This window comes from Microcaecilia unicolor, chromosome 3, assembly GCF_901765095.1.
Source record: "Microcaecilia unicolor chromosome 3, aMicUni1.1, whole genome shotgun sequence".
Classification (NCBI taxonomy): domain Eukaryota; kingdom Metazoa; phylum Chordata; class Amphibia; order Gymnophiona; family Siphonopidae; genus Microcaecilia; species Microcaecilia unicolor.
Window position 1 is genome coordinate 215,355,411 of NC_044033.1, and position 21,255 is coordinate 215,376,665.

The window sequence follows — 21,255 nt, forward strand, 5'->3', positions numbered from 1 at the left end:
TTTTCCCCCATGTTTTACCGTGGAAGCTTTTTTGTGCTGTTGAGCCAGGTACATTTTAGTGTTTAGTGTTTTAATAAGGAAACTTCGGACTTCCTTATTCTTTTTAAATATAACAAGGAGATTCAAGAATAAACTCAGGAGGACGTGAAGCTTAAAAGGATAATGTGATACGTCATGAAGTACACGTGGATTATGTAGCTTTGAAAATATCTGAACCGTGAAGCAGAAGGAACTTTTATTTTTACATTTCGGTTCCTGAATCCCCTCCAGGATGTACTTTGTGCCATTGTACGATTTCACAAACATAAAATAAAACCCCTATTGAAACAGACAGAGAGGAGGGTAAGGCAGCAGCACCTTGGAGAAAGTTTAACACCTTAGCCTTCACAGTGCCTGTTTTTTTATTCCTGTTTGGGATGTTTTGTCCTTGATTGTTTTTCATTCTAGGTTGGCACTTCGACCACTGCCAGGCTTCAAAGGGTTACGGGGCATCCAGATGGGTGTTTTGTTCACAGAAATCTGACTGGGCTTTGCCCAAATCACCATACGCCTGAGTCTGTGCAGGAGAAAGGAAGTTCTGCTTCTGTTGCTGGAATCCAGGTGAGTAACACAAGGGAGAGGGAAGGTGGGGGTGAAAGGGGGCATTGACTGGAGGAGGGGGGGAACAGAAGCTGGAAAATTCACCTGCTTAGTCCATATATTGTGTAATAATTCCAAGACATGTTGAGTTTTTAGAAAATCACAAAGAAACTTTCTCAGAGCAATTACTTAAGGGTCCTTTTACTGAGGTGCGCTGAAAAATGGGCTGCGCTAGTGTAGGCGCGTGTTTTCGGCGTGCACAGATCCGTTTTTCACCATGCCTGCAAAAAAAGGCCTTTTAAAAAAAATTTATGCCGAAAATGGACGTGTGGCAAAATAAAAATTGACGCACATCCATTTTGGGTCCGAGACTTTACCGCCACCCGCTGACTTAGCGATAAGGCCTCACGTGGTAACCGTGCGGTAATCATCTATGTGTGTAGAATGACAATTACCGCCCGGTTTCCGCTGCGCGCCATAAAATAAAAATTATTTTCTAGCGCAAGTAGTGGACATACGTAAAAAAATGACCGCCTGGGCCACGCGGTAACTCCGAATTGACGCACGTTTGGTGCACGTAGGTGCCTACTCTGCTTAGTAAATGAGCCCCTTAATAAGGCATGAATAGTATTGTTGGATCTGTCCGAGTAGATTGCTCAACCCAGCAAGGCTGAATGGCAATTGGACGAACTTCAAATCTAAATCGATCCCACTTATAGCATAGTAACTTTAAAGCGTTGTACCTATCTTTATTTTCTTTCTTCTGTTTTTCATTTAGTATAAAAGCCAAGCAGGAGACCTTATTTATTTAGATTTTGCTCACACCTTTTTCAGTAGTAGCTCAAGGTGAGTTACATTCAGGTTCTCTGGATATTTCTCTGTCCCAGGAGGGCTTACAATCTAAGTTTGTACCTGAGGCAATGGAGGGTTAAGTGACTTACCCAAGATCACAAGGAGCAGAAGTGGGATTTGAACAGGCCACCTCTAGATTGCAAGGCTGGTGTTCTAACCACTAGGCCACTCCTTCATGCCACAACTTAACACTGACATGAATTCATGTCTCGCCATGCGGCTGTTTCAAGGTCAGTCTCCTATAAAATAAAACACAAATTTACCCCCCCTGTTTACAAAGTCGTACTAGCCATAAGCAAAGCTGACACAGCCCATTCAAAGTGAGGGCCCTGTTTACTAAGCTGCACTGTAGGTGCGCTAGCGTTTTTAGCGCACCCATATATTTTCTCTAGTGTGAGCATGCGCTGAAAACGCTAGCTCACCTTAGTAAACAGGGCCCTGATGGGCTGTGTCAGCATTACCGCACTGGCAGCCACTAGCATGGCTTTGTAAACAGTGGGGTAAATGCAGAAAATTCAGAGCACACCCTCGTAAAAATCTGTGTCCAACAATACTAACCATAAGATTATTAAACTTAATCGCAGGAGTAAATAAACGCCACGGAAAATATTGAATCTATCCATGGGAGCAAACCTTATGGTTAGTATTGTTGGACAAAGATTTTTATGAGGGTGTGTTATGAATTTTGTGCACTAGAGTTTGACATGAACGTGCGAAGAGAGAGGCAACCATAGTTCAGAGTGAAGGAGTGGAATAATGTAGTTGAAAGGGCAGTTATTATGAAATAGTCGTATGGCTGTAGATTGTACTAACTATAGGCGTTTGATGGAATATAAACTTCACTTTACCAAGGTTTACCAGAATCCAGGCCTAAACCTATTTTATTTTTACCTCATATTCTTTCATTTATTTATTATTTATTATTTTTCTTTTGTCTCTTTTATATTTTTTTCATACGCATTAATTTTTCTCAGAAGGAAAAAGTCTCGGAACCATTTTAGGCAAAACAAACCAAAAAAAAGATTTTACTCTTTTTTTGCCATGGTAATCATCTATCATTGGCTCAAAAAACCTTCTGGATTCAATGCTATTGTTTAATTATACAAAAAAAAATCATCTTCAATTTACATCTCAGCACATAGTCTCAAATTTCAATATGACGAGCACAGACTCGTTCAAACAGCCGACATGGCCCTCCTGAAGATGGCCAACGTTTCGTGGATAAAATTCCAGAGCCTCAGGGAATTTTAATCGAATTTCTATAACATTTTTGAGTTCAGTATTGCTAGGTATGGTCTCTGCAACCACCCAAAAGGCTTTTTTTCAATCTGAGAAAAGTTAATATGTATCAAAAGACGAGAAACAAAAATAAAGATTAATAAACAAATGGAAGAATGTGAGTCAAAAAATAGATTTGTGCCTGGGTTCTGGTATATCTTGGTGAATTGAAATTTATGTTAAAGATAGTGGATCCAATATTCAAAACGCTGACCAGTTAAATTTATGCATCCAGCTTCTCCTACCTAAGCGCACAACTATGGAATGGACTCCCTAAAGCTGTGAAAATAATCCATGACCATCTGAACTTCAGGAAATCATTAAAAACCACCCTCTTCAAAAAGGCCTACCCCACCGATCCAACGTAAATCCCCACACCCAGCAACACAACACATCACAACTATGATCGTACTGGACAATATACAACCTCCATCCCTCCCATCCTCATGGTGCCTGATACACACCTACCTCATTTTGACTGCAATATAACCTGTATTTGTTATCAACCGACTGGCGAACGCCTGTACGGTACTATGTAAGCCACATTGAGCCTGCAAATAGGTGGGAAAATGTGGGGTACAAATGTAACAAATAAATAAATAAAATTAATTGCTTGGTCGGGGCTAACCACAAATATTAGGCAGCATTTAACCAGCTAAGGGGTCCTTTTACAAAGCATCAGTAAGCCCAACGTGGGCTTACCGCACTCTATTTTGGAACTACCGCTGGCCCAACGCGGCCACCGGCTCCAGTGTGCGCCATTTCCGGCATGCTGGAAAAAATGTTTAATGCACGGTGCTAACCCAGCGTTAATTGGGCATCACCGCGCACTGCCTGGTTACAGCGGAAGCCCTTACTGCCACCTGCTGCATGACCACTTTGTAAATTTATGCGCAGTGCTATAGAATACGCCTGATTTGCGCCTAAGTTAGGCGAGGGCATTTACACCAGGTTTTAGTTCATGTAAATGGCTGTTCCTAAATTTTAGTCATGGGGACAGGCGTTAGTATTCTTTGAACTGCTTCTAACTTTAGGCAAGGTTTATAGCATACTGCTAAGCATGTTTTTTTTCAGCGTCAATTTTTTAGGCACCATATATAGAATTTCTCCCCCCCCCCCCCCCCCATTACGGACAGTCCCTGCTCTCTGGAGCTTACAATCTACACAACACTGACTGAAAAGTCATTTAAGCAAAGCCAAATGAGATTCTTTTAGTTTAAACAGTGAAAACAAAATTAGTCTGTGGACTAGAGGTAGGATTAATAGAAGGGCAGCTTTACCTGAGTCCACATAAGAAACAGTTAATAGGGTGGGTGGGACTGTAGAAAAGAATGATTAGGTTGGGCACTTAATTTCTATTATAAATTCAGCCGCTAGCAGCATTACTGACATGACATATAGACAAAGAGAAGTAAGAGGCTTAGAATTAAACAAAAGAAAGCCTGGTAAGATTTAAATAGATTATATGCAAAATTAATCAAGGTAGAGCAAATTAAATGGAAAGAAGTTACATGGAATGAGGCCTCTCTAGAAAAACAGCTTGTGGGGTGGGTTGGACTCTACAAGAAAACAATTACCAGGGGCTCAGTTGAGCTCAGGGACCCTTTGATATTATTGGGAGAAGCTGCAACAAATCAAGATTCTACACCACAAACTATTAAACAAGTGGGTAAAGCATGCAGAGTATGGTTCATGGAATTCTTCCCAAACCCCCTGGGTGTATCTGTTTCATGGGTGTGCATGTTTGAGTACATCTATATATGCATTGTTATCTGTGTATTGGTATGTGAGTGTTTATTTATTTAGATTTTGCTCACACTTTTTTCAGTAGTAGCTCAAGGTGAGTTACATTCAGGTACACTGGATATTTCTCTGTCCCAGGAGGGCTCACAATCTAAGTTTGTACCTGAGGCAATGGAGGGTTAAGTGACTTCACCAAGATCACAAGGAACAGCAGTGGGATTTTAAGCGGCCACCTCTAGATTGTAAGACTGGTGCTCTAACCACTAGGCCACTACTCCACTCTGTTTGTCTGCTTATCTGTATTTGTGTTGAATTTCTTTGTGTCCATGATTAGGAAATGAAAGGGGAGGGCAGTTGAAAAGTGCAGTTTTCTTTAATCGCTATGTTACGATAAATCAGTGCATGCGTGCTGCAGCTGTTGGAACTGGTTCCTCCCCAGAAATCTTTAGGGTCATTTGTCTTCTGCCACATTCAAAAACCAGAATGTCCCTCAATTCATCTCTTCCCTTCCTATGATTAGAGCTGTGGTGCTCTCACACTTGAAGCCTGTTCTCTCATTCAAAAGAGCAGAAGTGCCAGTGCACTGATTTGGGTCACTGCTTTCACGAGAGGCAAGGCTAAAGGAAGAAAAGCTAGGGCTGTTCAGCTTCGAGAAGAGATGGCTGAGGGTAGATATGATAGAGGTCTAAAAAAAACTGAGTGGAGTGGAATAGGTAGACATGAATCGCATCTTTGCTCTTTCCAAAACTACTAGGACTAGGGGGCACACAATGAAACTACAAAGTTGTAAATTTAAAATAAAATGGAAAAAATATTTCTTCACTCAACGTGTAAGTAAAACTCTGGAATTCATTGCCAGAAAACATGTAGGGTCTTTTACTAAGGCTTGCTGACGTTTTTAGCACGCGCTAAAATTGTGGGCGCGCTAAATGTTAGAGATGCCAATGCATTCCTATGCAATTTTTTATTATTACCCAACTCCCAATATATCTTATCACCTTGTTTCTACAATCTTAACAGGATGTTTAGATGTAGGATCTATCAGATAACCATGTCACCATCATTCAGGCTATAACATGAGCCAGGCACTTTTTATGGTGGGCATGTACTCCTACCTCTAAACATCCCGTTAAGATTGTAGAAACAAAGTGATAAGATATATTGGGAGTTGGGTAATAATAAAAAATTGTATATGAGGAACCCCCTCCATTAAAATAGAATTTTGATACCGTATAAATTGGAATGCATTCCTATGGGCATCTCTAACATGTAGCGCGCCCTAAAAACGTGAGCGCGCTTTATTAAAAGACGCCCTTGGTAAAAGCACTTAAACTTAGCAGGGTTTTAAAAAGCTTTGGATAATTTCTAAAAGAGAAGTCCATGAGCCATTATTAATATGAACTTGGGGAAAATCCACTGCTTATTTCTAGGATATTGTCAAACCAAAGGTGGCTAAGCTTTAGTTTCTAATTTTTGTAGATCACTTCTCATGTGGTCTACTACTACTACTACTACTACTATTTAGCATTTCTATAGCGCTACAAGGCATACGCAGCGCTGTACAAACATAGAAGAAAGACAGTCCCTGCTCAAAGAGCTTACAATCTAATAGACAAAAAATAAATAAAGTAAGCAAATCAAATCAATTAATGTGAACGGGAAGGAAGAGAGGAGGGTAGGTGGAGGCGAGTGGTTACGAGTCAAAAGCAATGTCAAAGAGGTGGGTTTTCAGTCTAGATTTAAAGGTGGCCAAGGATGGGGCAAGACGTAGGGGCTCAGGAAGTTTATTCCAGGCGTAGGGTGCAGCGAGACAGAAGGCGCGGGAAGGGGTGTAGGGAAGGACGAGTGTGGAGAGATACTGGGGAGCAGCAGAGTGAGTACATTTATAGGTTAGTAGAAGAAGTTTGAACAGGATGCGAAAACGGATAGGGAGCCAGTGAAGGGTCTTGCTCTGATGCAAATCTTTGTGTCGTTCGCAAAAAAGCACAGGTTTCCTCCTAACCCTTCAACAATATCGCTCACAAAGACATTGAACAAAATCGATCCCAGAACTGATCCATAAGGCACACCCCTACTTACCTTTCTTTTTTCTGAGTGAATTCCATTTACTGCCCCCTCTGTCATCTGTCAGTCAAGCAATTCTTAATCCATTTCACAATCTTGGGACTCCTAAGAGGAACAGTATCAAAGGCTTTGCTGGAATCTAATTAGACCATATCCAATGCATACCCTTGATTAGTTCTCTGGTTACCTGCAGGCTTATTTTCGAAAGAGATCGCCGGTCATCTTCCGACATAAATCGGGAGATGGCCGGCGATCTCTCAAAAGCAGCGAAATCGGTATAATCGAAACCCTCTTTTTTGACACCATCGCCGCTTTCCCGTCGCTGAGCCGATGAAAGTTCAAGGGGGCGTGTTGGTGGCGTAGTGAAGGTGGGACATGGGCAGGCATGGGCGTGGCTACCAGATGGCCGACTTTCACGGATAATGGAAAAAAAAGCGGCGTTAATCAGTATTTCGCCGGGTTTACTTGGTCCTTTTATTTTCAGGACCAAGCCTCAAAAAGGTGCCCCAACTCACCAGATGACCACCGGAGGGAATGGGGGATGACCTCCTCATACTCCCCCAGTGGTCACCAACCCCCTCCCACACTAAAAAAATAAAAATAAAAACCTTTTTTGTAAGCCTGTATGCCAGCCTCAAATGTCATACCCAGCTCCCTGACAGCAGTATGCAGGTCCCTGGAACAGTTTTTGTTGGTTGCAGTGGACTTCAGGCAGGTGGACCCAGGCCCATCCCCCCCTACCTGTTACACTTCTGGTGGTAAGTGTTGAGCCCTCCAACCCCCCCCCCCCCCAAAACCCACTGTATCCATATGTAGGTGCCCTCCTTCACCCATAAGAGCTATGGTAATGGTGTAGAGTTATGGGGAGTGGGGTTTGGGGAGGATTTTGGGGGAGGGCTTAGCACCCAAGGTAAGGGAGCTATGCACCTGGGAGCTATTTGTGTATTTAAAAAAAATGTTTAGAAGTGCCCCCTAGGGTGCCCGGTTGGTGTCCTGGCATGTGAGGGGCACCAGTGCACTACAAATGCTGGCTCCTCCCATGACCAAATGCCTTGGATGTAGCCGGGGTTGAGATGGCTGCTTTTAGCTTCCATTATCGCTGAAAAACAAAAGTGGCCTTCTCAAACCCGGCTAAATCTAAGGCATTTGGCTGGTTCCAACCGTATTATCGAAACAAAAGATGGCCAGCCATCTTTTTCGATAATTCCGGCCAGCTGTTGCCCCACCGCCACAATAGATCGCCGGCGATCTATTTTGCCAGTGCCGTTTGATTATGCCTCTCCTAGTCAAAGAAATCAATCATATTTGTTTGGTATGATTTTACTTTGGTAAACCCATGTTGCCTTGGATCTAGCAAAGGTTCACTATCCTTTCCTTCAGCAGCATCTCCATGATTTTCCCCACCATCGAAGAAAGGCTTATTAGATTTTCACTGTTACCACTTTTATGAAGAGGGACCACATCATCTCATCTCAATTCTATGGAATCTATCCTGTCTCCAAGGATCTCTTAAATACATCCTTTAGAGCAGTGGTTCCCACCCTGGTCCTGGAGGCACCCAAGCCAGTCAGGTTTTCAGGATATCCAACATGAATATTCATGAGAGAGATTTGCATGCACTTCCTTCACTGCATTGGGGATATCCTGAAAACCTGACTGGCTGGGAACATCTCAGAGCTGTCTCAGTATCCTAGGATGTATCTATACTGTTTCCCAAGCTTTGCTAGATATCTCCTTAGGCTTTCTATACCTTTCAGTGTGCCTGTTGCAGATTCCTATCACCTTCACCAGAATAAGAGTTGTGAAAATTTGTGTGTGGCTACATTCTGCCACCGGTTAATTTATTTATTTCCTAAATTTCTATACCACATGATCTACAATATTACATATGAAATGTCCCCTTCGCAGCGCTTCCTCGGGCCCGGGGTCCAATGTCCGAGTGGGCAGGGAGCCCCCTCGTTGGGCAGTCTCCTTCAGTCCCTTTCATCTCACAGTTGATGCAAGGTGCCTCCACCTGGGAAAAAGATGTGGTTAGTGGGTTCGGAGACCCTCTTCTACTCCCAGGAACTCAGTCTGTGCTCCAAATCTCCAGTGGGATGCAAGCTGACAATTAGTTAGAAAGGCCCCCGAGAGCCCTTGGTTCCCGAGGCACTTTCCAGGATTAAACCACTCCACAGTCCTGCAGTTTATATGAAAATTAACTGGAACGTTTATTAACTTTTGCAACCAGCAGTTCAGACAATTCAAACCAGTGAAATAGATAACAGACCAATATAAACTTGACATGATTTTGGTAGAGTATTTACAAGAATACAGATCAGCAATATATATACTTTGTACAGCGCCTCTCCTTGTCCATCCCTTCCAAATGACAAGCCACCCCACACGGGCTGTGTGGTTCCTGTGTACAGATAAGTAGTAGTAGTAGTAGTAGTAGTTTCAGACTCGAATGTCCTGGCTCCCCATAAGATGGAACTCTCCCCAGATCCTATATCCAGCTCCTGAACGTGACTTCCCTGACCCACTCTCCAGAGCTCCTGACCATCTCTGTCCATCTGAACTACAACTTATCTCCTTTTCCCACCTCCACAGGTTGTCAGTTCTTAAACAAGGACTCCCCTTTACTCCACCCTGGTCTCCAGCAGGGGAATTTTGGACAACCGAAAGACCATGTGCAAGAGCATGATAAACCTTTTATCTCTTAACTCCTCCCACCATGTCACTCATCCGCTTTGCTGCACCATCTTGCTGCATTTCATTTCCTAACGTGTACCCTTGGGCTGGGCTTACTTCTGACCCAGGGACCTCCAGGATACTCTCCCCAGTGATCTTCTACCAGGGCTCTATCTTCTCAGTAACCCCATACAACGGGGGGGGGGTTACACATTCAAAATCCTTAAATACATAAAACACATCAAATCTGAATACTGAAGATGCTTGAGTTGTATGGATACAAGTCTTATGACCAGTTGACATGTCTCTCTTTGTTTTCACAGCCTGAAGAAGTGACAATGATTCCGAGGGTTCGTGTTTCCCGACTGTGCCTCCTGGTTTTGGTGTGTACTCTTATGATGTTACATTGGCAAAGGAAATGTCACCCCACTGACAGATCTCAAAGAATGGAGTTAAAAACCCAACTTCTCATTCTTTCCACATGGAGATCTGGGTCCTCCTTTGTGGGTCAGCTCTTCAATCAGAACCCTGAGGTCTTCTACATGATGGAGCCATTCTGGCACATATGGAAGAAGTTAGCAAATGAATCCCCACATCTTTTGCAAATATCTGCAAGGAATCTGCTCAGATCCCTCTTTCTCTGTGACATGGCAGAGCTGAAATCCTATTTGCCTCAGAATCATTTCCTGTCTGATATTTTCATGTGGCCTGAGAGCCGTGCCCTCTGCTCCCCACCAGCCTGCAATGCCTTCCAGCGCACTGATATCATTGACAGACAGATATGTTTCAAAGATTGCCACCAAGTCCTATTCACAAAGTTAGAAGAAGCATGCAGGACCTACAGTCACATAGTAGTGAAAGCCGTGAGATTCCTGGACCTAGAGGTGCTTTACCCACTCCTCAGGGACCCAACACTGAACATGAAGATCATTCATCTAGTGAGGGACCCCCGGGCCATCTTCTCCTCTCGCCAATATGTTGGACTGAATGATAGCAATGTAATCATAAGTAAGAGCAAGAATTCGGAGCCTAATATCAGCCTCGTGATGCAGGAGATTTGTAAGGCCCAGGTAAAGATTTACAGTGCTGCCAAAGAGAGCTCTCCCCCTTTCCCTACAGACCGTTACCGCTTGGTGCGCTTTGAAGACTTGGTAAAGGACCCACTGGCTTACCTCAAACAGTGGTACAAGGCTATGGGTCTGATCATGTCCTCCAAGCTGGAATCCTGGGTCTACAATATTAGCCATCAGACAGCTCCAAAGATAAAAGGCTTGATGCCCATAAGTGGTGACTCCAAGAGAATTGCTGAACACTGGAGGGATAAACTAAGTTTCCAGAAAGTGAAGGAAGTTCAAGATTTCTGCCAGCAGGATATGGAGGTGTTTGGTTATCGTCCTGTCTGGTCTATCAAGGAGCAGAAGGACATGTCGCTGGAACTTGTGCTACCACAAAAGAACTTTCTGGAAGGCCATTAGAATGTTACAATTTTTTGCAGATCATATTTCCTGAGCAAAATACATCATCCTTTGGTCAAGAGTGTAGTCGTTTTTGTACCATGTTGGCTCAAGGTCAGATAGACTTGTTGACATAATTTGATATTCTTCCCAGAGACTCAACAAATTGGATATCCAGCGAGAAAGTGTGCTGAATAAGCAATTGGGTGTTTCTGCAGACGTTTTTAAAAAATTGAAAAAAACTCATAAAAATAAAAGGAAAACACAACTACTGATCAGTCGCCACAGCAAAGTACTTATAGCGCACAGTAAGTGCACAGCCTCTGTTAACTGTGGGGGATGTGCTCAGCATTTTCCCGTACAGCTAATGAGGAGACATATTGCATGTTAACTGAATGCAGTTATTGCCATCTTCTGAGGTGGTGGTAACCGCTCTGTTCATTTTTAATTAACAGAGCCGGGTTCAGTAACTGGTGTCAGAAAGATACGTGCTAAATTCATATTCTACAAAGGGCGCTTTATGGAACCAAGCTTAGCATCAGTTCCCACACCCAGTTTGGGGTGCGCAGGGGCTTCCGTCTGCAGAAACCTGGTGTAAGGCCGGACGCGCAACCCCTGTATTCTGTAATACTGCGCCTAAAAGTTTTTCGAATGATCCTCACCCACCCATGCTCCTCCTATGGCCATGCTGCCTTTTAGGTTGCGCATGAGACACTTTGTACTTGCAGCATTATAGAGTAGCTCATAGGAGCCAACTTTTCAAAATGATTGGGGGTGCTGAAATTCTTTTTTTTTTTTTACAGGTGGTGCATTCCCCCCTCCCTCTCCTCCGAGTTCCAGGCCCCCCTCTCTTCCGAGTACCTGTCCGACCCCAGCCCGACCTCTTCTCCCACAACAGCCCTCTGCCGGTATGCCCTCGCCTTCCTGCGAGCCGCCCAGAATTGTAAAAGTCATCTTACCTCGGGGTCCCGGCGGCAGCAGTGAAAGGCGAGCAGGCTTGGCGCTTCAGCCTTCCAATCTCCCTCAGCTCTGGTCCTGCCCTTGCGGAAACAGGAAATGAGGGCAGAACCAGAGCTGAGAGAGAAGGGAAGGCTGAAGCACCGAGCCTGCTCACCTTTCACTGCTGCCACCGGGACCCGGAGGTAAGATGACTTTTAAAATTTCAGGTGGCACGCAAGAAGGCGAGGGCGGACCAGCGGAGGACTATTGAGGGAGAAGAGGGCAGGCACCAGGTAGGTCGGACTGGCAGCTTCCGACTCCCGGTGGGTGAAAATATTGGGGGTGCTCGAGCACCCACAGAACCCACGGAGTCGGCGCCTATGGAGTAGCACATAGGAGATGCACTCATAAGTTCAAATCTGTGCCCGTTAACGCCAATAATTGATTTTTATTGGCTTTGTTAACTAATTTAGTGGTTAGGGTGGTGGACTTTGGTCCTGGGGAACTGAGGAACTGAGTTCAATTCCCACCTCCGGCACAGGCAGCTGCTTGAGACTCTGGGCAATTCACTTAACCCTCCATTGCCCCATGTAAGCTGCATTGAGCCTGCCATGAGTGGGAAAGCGCAGGGTACAAATGTAACTAAAATAAAAATAAAATAAAATAAATTTACACGCTCATCTGGTCTGCACACCAAAATTTGGGCAACCTAGAATATGTAGTACTGTACAGGAAGTGTAAGGTCTAGTCCCCGCCTATATCCTGCCCCGTTCTACATCGGCTGTTAAGACAGAAAGTGCTCCGTTAACTGCTTAATGCACTTGAGTCAGAGGGGCTCTGTATGTATTTTCCTGGACTGCTTTATCTGTCCTGTACACTGCTGCACAATTCTGCTACTGGCCACCTGACTAACTTTGAACAGTTGTTATAATCACCAGAAGTAAAACTGAAATGAAAGACATGATCCCCACTTCTTAAATCATCAAGATGAGAACTATCTCCCACCTCTGTCTGCTTCCACCCCACATTGCAGGGGGGAGACATCATTCACACTGTGTGAAGTGGAAGATAGCAGCCACAGCAGGCAGATCTAAGTGAGGCCTGCAATAGAAACATAGGAGGATGCAGTAACTGAACCGTTAATGGAGGAATGAGGGAAAGACGAGTGCAACGTTTCAATTAATCTTCTCCAAGCCAGCCCTGAATATGGAATATGCATGAGATTTTCATGCAGATGTATCTCATGTGTATTTGTTGTGAATGTTCAGAAAACCAGATTGGTTGGGGGGGGGGGGGGGGGGGGGGGGGCGGTTCTTCAGGGCTGACTGGAGAAACATTGGTCTAAATTGAGTCTGAAGAAAGTGATACTTTACTTGAGCCCATCCAGTCCCGTACCTTAAAAACCGTTTCATTTCCAGTTCCTAACCTGCATTGAATGAGTAATTGAGCCTATGTGGGGAGGGGGGGGGGGGGGGGGGGGGGGAAGAGGTTGCCACTGCCATCACCATCACTATTCTGTTGGCCATGGTTTTGAAAGATCCCAAATGGCCAAGCAGCACCATTTACTAAACTTTTTTTCTCCATAGCCACTGAATGGAAGGGAAGAGTAAATGAGTCCCAGTAACCAACCTTTACAAAGCATCCACAACAAAAGGCGAGACCATCACCAGTTGCAAATATGTGCAGATAAAAAGCAGCAGGGTGGCAGCTTAGAAAAGCTCAAAAGATGCTTTATTCAAATTCTTCAGTATAAAAGGTGGTGCCAGGTGTGAAACATCCAGACCCTGGCGCCTGCATCAGGGGCAAATCATATAATAATTGTGATTCAGACAATAGATCCACCATTCAGAGCCCTGTGAAATACTGTAGTGCTACTGAAAAAAAAAAAGCTTTTTCAGCTCCTGGCAATGTGCTCACAATAAATATATAATTAGCCCCCGATGTAGACACTAGGGCTAAGTGATAACTTTTTGGAGAAGTCTGGATATTTTTTTCACCTCAAGGATCGGTGCTGGGGCCGATTCTGTTCAATATATTTATGAGTGACATTGCCGAAGGGTTAGAAGGTAAAGTTTGCCTATTTGCGGATGATACTAAGATCTGTAACAGAGTGGACACCCCGGAGGGAGTGGAAAACATGAAAAAGGACCTACGGAAGCTAGAAGAATGGTCTAAGGTTTGGCAATTAAAATTCAATGCGAAGAAATGCAAAGTGATGCACTTAGGAAGTAGAAATCCACGAGAGACCTATGTGTTAGGCGGGGAGAGTCTGATAGGTACGGGCGGAGAGAGGGATCTTGGGGTCATAGTATCTGAGGATTTGAAGGTGACAAAACAGTGTGACAAGGCGGTGGCCATAGCTAGAAGGTTGTTAGGCTGTATAAAGAGAGGTGTGACCAGCAGAAGAAAGGGGGTGTTGATGCCCCTGTATAAGTCGTTGGTGAGGCCCCACCTGGAGTATTGTGTTCAGTTTTGGAGGCCGTATCTTGTTAAGGATGTAAAAAGAATTGAAGCGGTGCAAAGAAAAGCTACGAGAATGGTATGGGATTTGCGTTACAAGACGTATGAGGAGAGACTTGCTGAACTAAACGTATACTCTGGAGGAAAGGAGAAACAGGAGTGATATGATACAGACGTTCAAATATTTGAAAGGTATTAATCCGCAAACGAACCTTTTCCGGAGATGGGAAGGTGGTAGAACGAGAGGACATGAAATGAGATTGAAGGGGGGCAGACTTAAGAAAAATGTCAGGAAGTATTTTTTCACGGAGAGAGTAGTGGATGCTTGGAATGCCCTCCCGCGGGAGGTGGTGGAAATGAAAACGGTAACGGAATTCAAACATGTGTGGGATAAGCATAAAGGAATCCTGTGCCGAAGGAATGGATCCTCAGGAGCTTAGTCAAGATCGGGAGGCGGGGCTGGTGGTTGGAAGGCGGGGATAGGGCTGGGCAGACTTATACGGTCTGTGCCAGAGCCGGTGGTGGGAAGCGGGACTGGTGGCTGGGAGGCGGGGATAGTGCTGGACAGACTTGTACGGTCTGTGCCAGAGCCGGTGGTTGGGAGGCAGGGCTGGTGGTTGGGAGGTGAGGATAGTGCTGGGCAGACTTATACGGTCTGTGCCCTGAAGAGCACAGGTACAAATCAAAGTAGGGTATACACAAAAAGCTGCAAATATGAGTTATCTTGTTGGGCAGACTGGATGGACCTGTTGGGCAGACTGGATGGACCGTGCAGGTCTTTTTCTGCCGTCATCTACTATGTTACTATGTATCACCTTTTATATTGAAGAATTTGAATAAAGCATCTTCTGAGCCTTTCTAAGCTGCTGCCCTGCTGCTTTTGAACTCACAAAGCATCTCCAGGAAGAGAGACAAGCACGAATGACATTACGTGCGTGAAAGGCATCTTAACACTTTTGACATTACTATCGCAAACCACCTTTCTGCAGTAACTGGAACATCCTGTATGTGCTGTTGGGCCCTAGTAGATGTGCCGTCATAACTGGCTTTGAGCAGGCATGAACTAGTATACTTTTCGTAGAGGAGGGAGGCAGGAGAAGCAGCTTATACACCCGTCACTGACACATGGGGCCAGGGCCGGTCTTAGCAAGTGCAGGGCCCTATGCAGACCAATTTGGTGGGGCCCCATCCTAGCCCCGCCCACCATAGCCCTGCCCTAGCCTGGCTCCGCCCCCACCCTAGCCCCACCCCACTGATAAGATTATTCCATTTTTAGAAAATGTTTTTATTTATGAAATTTCAAATAAAGACAAATGACGCTAAACTTGTACAAAAAAACTGATTGAAATAATAAGCAAAATGCTATCATGAAACCATAAACAGCACTAATTCCAAGGACAAGATGAGCTACAACCTTATGCGTGGCATGGAAAGCCAACTGTAATTACACCGGGCTCTAAAACACCAGTGCACAACCTAGTGAAAAAAAAACCAAAAAAACAAAAATGGCTGCAAACTATATGCTAGCAGAATACTGCACCTTCCTTGATCACACCTGAAAAACACATGAAGGCAAAATACTGAACTGGAAAGTAACCTCAAGAAGTCAGAATCAGTATGCAGCAATACTACAAAAATTGAAACTTACATGAAAAATATCACAGATGCACATTTCCAAAAACTGACATATTCCAATTAATAAATCCTGAATAAAATAGTTTTTTCTACCTTTGTTGTCTGGTGACTTTGTTTTTCTGATCTTGCTGGCTCAGTATCCAATTGTGCTGCTATCTGTCCTCTTAACTCCGTTTCCAGGGCTTCCTTTCCATTTATTTCTTTACTTTCCGCCTTTCTTCTTCATTTCTTGCCCTACATCCGTAAGTAAAAGCTGGGTCCTCCGCAGACTTGACTGTCCAGTGGATCCAGCTTCTGCCTATTTTCTATATCCATGTGCACTTTTACTTCTCTCTTCCTTTTCCCTCACCTCATCTCCTTCCTCACTCTTCCCTCGCCTCCATCCATGTCCAGCATTTCTTCTCTCTCCTCCAGCCACCCATGTCCAGCGACCCTCCTGTTCCCCCTGCCATCCATCTATGTCCAGTAACCCCCCCGTCCCCTCTGCCCTCCCCTGCCATCCACCTATGTCCAGCGACCCTCCTGTCCTCCCTGCCCTCCCCTGCCATCCACCTATGTCCAGAAACCCTCCTCCCCTGCCATCCACCCATGTCCAGCGACCCTCCTGTCCCCTCTGCCCTCCCCTGCCATCCACCTATGTCCAGAAACCCTCCTGTCCTCCCTGCCTGCCCTGCCATCCTGTCCAGAAACCCCCCTCCCCTGCCACCATGTCCAGCAACCCTCCTGGCCCCCCTGCCCTCTCCTGCCAACCACCTAAGTGCAGAAACCCCCCGTCCCCTTTGCCCTCCCCTGCCATCCACCTATGTCCAGAAACCCCCCTCCCCTGCCATCCACCCATGTCCAGCGACCCTCCTGTCCTCCCTGCCATCCACCTATGTCCAGAAACCCCCCTCCCCTGCCATCCACCCATGTCCAGCGACCCTCCTGTCCCCCCTGCCCTCCCCTGCCAACTGCCATCCACCTATGTCCAGTAACCCCCCCGTCCCCTCTGCCCTCCCCTGCCATCCACCTATGTCCAGAAACCCCCCACCCCTGCCATCCACCCATGTCCAGTGACCCTCCTGTCCCCCCTGCCCTCCCCTGCCATCCACCTATGTGCAGAACCCCCCCGTCCCCTCTGCCCTCCCCTGCCATCCACCTATGTCCAGAAACCCTCCTGTCCTCCCTGCCTGCCCCTGCCATCCTGTCCAGAAACCCCCCTCCCCTGCCACCATGTCCAGCGACCCTCCTGTTCCCCCTGCCCTCTCCTGCCATCCTCTTCTCCCCCCCAACCAAGGAAGGTTAACTTTTCTTTAAATTTACCCTCCATCGCCGGAATCCAGCACAGCAGCGTCAGTGAAAACGCTCCTCCCCCCTGAGTTCCCCCGATGTCTGTAGCAGAACAGAAGCTCTTCCTGATTCGTTTATTCTCATTGTTCCGCCCTTGGGGATGGGACAATGAGAATCAACGAATCAGGAAGAGCTTCTGTTCTGCTACAGACGTCGGGGGGACTCGGGAGGGGAGGAACGTTTTCACTGACGCTGCTGTGCTGGATTCCAGCGACGGAGAGTAAATTTAAAAGAAAAATTATCCTTCCTTGGTTGGGGGGAGAAGAAGAGGGCGGGCAGGGTGGCGGTAAGCATGGTGCGGCGGCGCCGTGCCATGCTTACCTGGCTTGTTGTTTACGTTGGTGCCCTGGGAAGAGGCTGACTGAGGCATGCTGCACGGGGCCCCCCTAAGCGCGGGGCCCTATGCGGCCGCCTCGGTCGCTTCGGCCTAAGACCGGCCCTGCATGGGGCTGAAGTTAAGGCACTAAACTAGTTCTCTAGAAAAGGCCCTTTACAGAATGACGTTTTCCCCCAGATTCTATATAGCGTGACTTAAGTTACACGTGCAAATGCAGTTGTATTCTGGATTTGCACTTGCAACTTAGTTAACAAGCCAATCGGTGCCGATAACTGCCACTTAACAATCAATTATTGATGCTAATTGGCATTAAAGTTTTTGTGCAGAACTGTCTAAACGTATTCTCTAACGCAATGTGCATAAATTTTAAGGCACATAGCTGAAAAGGGGGCATATTTTGTTTCGGCACCGATTTTTTTTTTTTTTAAAGCGTGATCCATAGAATCTAGTCCTTAATACGTATTCCTGTGCCTAATTTTGGATGCAAGGGCTTAGACCTGCTGAAACCTGGTGCTTAAGTTGGATGCGTAAACCACAAATTCTATAAAACTGCTTCTAAATGTTTGGAACATCCCTGACCCATCCATGCCCCTCCCATGGCTGCACAGTGTTATAGCGTGTAGGCAGATGCGCATTTATGGCTAAATTAGTGACACTTTACACTAGTAATTCATAATGGCTCGTTAACTAATTGACTTAAACGCACATCTTCCCTGCACACACTCCTTTATAGAATCCTGGGGATGATAGGCCTGGTGCAAAGGCCTGGGGTTTGGGACATTTACGCTGCGTATCATTAGTGGCTTTTTAATTTTTTTTGGTTTAAGAACACACAACAAAACCTCTGTGGGGTGTTAGTTTGGTTAATATGGATTTTGGGAGTTCTGGGGGTGGCAGGGAGGATAGTGAGAAGGACCTGAGGTTGGCATAGCTTTTCCTCAAGGGCAACCCAAATGCTGGTGAAAAACAGGACTCTTTCTCGCCCTCCCTCTCTCTCCTCGTGTCTGCTTCCATCTAAAGAAGGGTAAGAGTCTTAAGAGATCTCCTGGCTCAAACAAGATACCTGCCCAGAAATAAATGAAGTATTAATAAATAAAGAGTGTGTGCTGCTATTTCTGTAATGCAAAGGTTTGTAACTTTTTCATTCCACAATCTGGCTGGGTATGTGACTAGAATGTGCCTTTCTGGAGACACCCTTCAAACAAATGTGATCTTATTCAGCCCATCAGAGCAGCTTGCTCTTTGGATAATTAAAAAAAAGAAAAAGGGGGGATGGGAGGGGGTCAGCTAATTGGCATAATGCACAGCTGGAATCACTACCCTGCATTAACTGCTGAATTCTATATACCATGCCTTAATTTCCACGTGGAAATCGAAGTGTATTCTAAAACAATGTGTGTAACTTAATTAGTTAACTAGCTAATCAGCCCTGTCAATTGGATGTTTATTTATTTATTTACTTGTTGCATTTGTAAGACTTACATGCAGAACTCGCTAAGCATATTCTGTAAAGTAGTGTGCATAAATTCTAAGTTGCATAGTTGAAAAGGGGCGGGGTGGGGTGTTTCTAAAATCTATGCACGTTGTTATAGAATACACTCGCACTGCACCTGATTTATGTGTCGGGGATCTATGCCAAGTAAAACGTGGTGTAAATGGCCAGTATTCTCAATGGAGAAGGGTAGATATTGGGGTTCCCCAGGAGTCTATACTGGGACCGCTGCTTTTTAACATATTTATAAATGATCTAGAGATGGGAATAACTAGTGACATAATTAAATTTGTTGATGACACAAAGTTATTAAAAGTTGTCAAACAGCAAAAGAATTGTGAAGCATTGCAAGAGGACCTTATGAGACTGAGAGACTTGCCATCTAAATGACAGATGACGTTTAATGTGAGCAATTGCAAAGAGATGCATGTAGGAAAGAGGAACCCAAACTATAGCTATGTAATGCAAGGTTCCACGTTAGGAGTCACTGCCCAGGAAACGGATCTAGGTGTCATTGGAAACCATCTGCTCAGTGTGCAGGGACCTCTAAGAAAGCAAAGAGAATTTTAAGAATTATTAGGAAAGGAATGGAAAACAAAACTGAGAATGTTATAATACCTTTGTATCCCTCCATGGCGCAACTGCACCTCGAATGCTGTGTGCAATTCTGGTCACTGAATGTAAAAAAGATATAGTAGAATAAGGAAAGGTACAGAGAAAGGTGACAAAAATTATGAAAGGGATAGGAAGAAGTCCCTCTGAGGAAAGGCTAAAGCGGCTTGGGTTCTTCAACTTGGAGAAAAGAAGGCTGAGGAGAGATATGATAGAGGTTGAGCGCAGTGGAACAGATGGATGTGAATCACTTGTTTACTCTTCCAAAAATGCTAGAACTAGGAGGCACACAGTGAAGTACTAAATAGTAAACTTAAAACAAACTGGAGGAAATATTTCTTCACTGAACGTGTAATTAAACTCTAGAATTTGTTGCCAGAGAATATGGTAAAAGCAGTTAGCAGGATTTTAAAAATGTCTGGATAAATTCCAAAAAGAAAAATCTTAAGCCATTATTAAGATGGACTGGGGACAATCCACGGCTCATTTCTAGGAAAAGCAGCAGAAAAGCTGTTTTACTCTTTTGGGATCTTGCCGGGTACTTGTGACCTGGATTGGCTACTGTTGGAAACAGGATGCTTGACTTGATGGACCTTCTGTCTGTCCCAGTATGGCAACACTTATGTTCTGCTAACATGAAACAGAGCACATCCAGTATAAACAAAACTAAGGTAATACAGCTCTCTCTTATCAAGTAACTAAAGACAGGGCACTCCACAAAAGAATGTTGCTGAAATAAACAGGCTGTGGAATACACCTTGGTATCCCTCTGCAAAACAGAACAGCCATAAATCATTTGTGCCAAGGACATGCTTGTAAAGGAGAACAAAAGAAAGAATGTATCTCTGCCCAGAAGCGAAGCAGCCCCTGCTCAAAAAGAAAGGGCTTTGTTTTTTTTTTATTATAAAGGACCAGAGATTAAGTTAGCAGCAAATGAGTCCCTCTTCAATCTTCCCTCTCCACATGGAAGAGAATATAGGACCAAAAACAAAACAAACAGATGTTCAAGTCAACCACACCTTCTATTTTAACCATTGTACAATTCTTTTTAAGCGGAACCGATAGATTAGGTTTATTTAAAGTGTCAGACATATCAAGCCAATCAGGAGAAAGTTATTTATATCCTACGGCTGTACCACGGGGAAACAGCTTAGTTTGTGACATGGGATCCACTGATGCCTGCTCATATGGAGAAGGGCACAAGGGGTTGGTTGGTGGTGGTGGCTGTGGTGGTGGAAATGTAGCTGAGTCTGGTAGACTCTGGGATTCAAGCAATTTTTCACTTACCAAAATCCATTTATTAATAGCTGGTAAATATTGCATTTACCCATGGATTTACCCTTTTTATTTTTCTCATTATAATCAATTCATTGTTTCAGGAAGGAACCCTGAAAACAGCCATCTGCTGGCCAAGAAAAAGAAGTTCTGTAGCAAAGCCAAAAAACACTAAACAGCGAACAAAAAAACCACATATATATATACAAATAGGACATGGTCTGCAGACATAGAAGATGGTGCAGAATTGTAAATTTAATCGGGCAGAGTACTCAAGTTCTGCTCCCTTTCCAGGAAAATTAATTGTTAAGGAACACAATTTGAAATGATCAAAAATTTGGAATTGTAATACATTGCTTTCTCTAAAATAGGTATACTTGGTTTCAGGTCAGGTCCATGGCAACGGTAAGAAATCTGGATATGTATGACCTGTGAACAAACATGATATTATATACAAGCACATATGATAAATTACCAGAACATTGTCCTAGGGGTAGAAGTACTTCTCATGTATACAAAGTATATGGGATAGC

General features: G+C 44.6%; 1 protein-coding gene across 1 annotated transcript; it reads left to right on the plus strand.

The window, feature by feature from the left end:
• The first annotated feature begins 499 nt into the window (after positions 1-499).
• On the plus strand, positions 500-10,693 carry LOC115464966 (carbohydrate sulfotransferase 6-like). Its single transcript, XM_030195357.1, has 2 exons — positions 500-600; positions 9,513-10,693. Exon 2 carries the CDS (start codon positions 9,528-9,530, stop codon positions 10,662-10,664), a length of 1,137 nt encoding a protein of 378 aa, XP_030051217.1. The 5' UTR covers positions 500-600; positions 9,513-9,527; the 3' UTR covers positions 10,665-10,693.
• Positions 10,694-21,255: the final 10,562 nt, after the last annotated feature.

Excerpts from the sequence above, each read along its gene's own strand:
- LOC115464966 (XM_030195357.1), top strand. The coding sequence starts at position 9,528 with ATGATTCCGAGGGTTCGTGTTTCCCGACTGTGCCTCCTGGTTTTGGTG.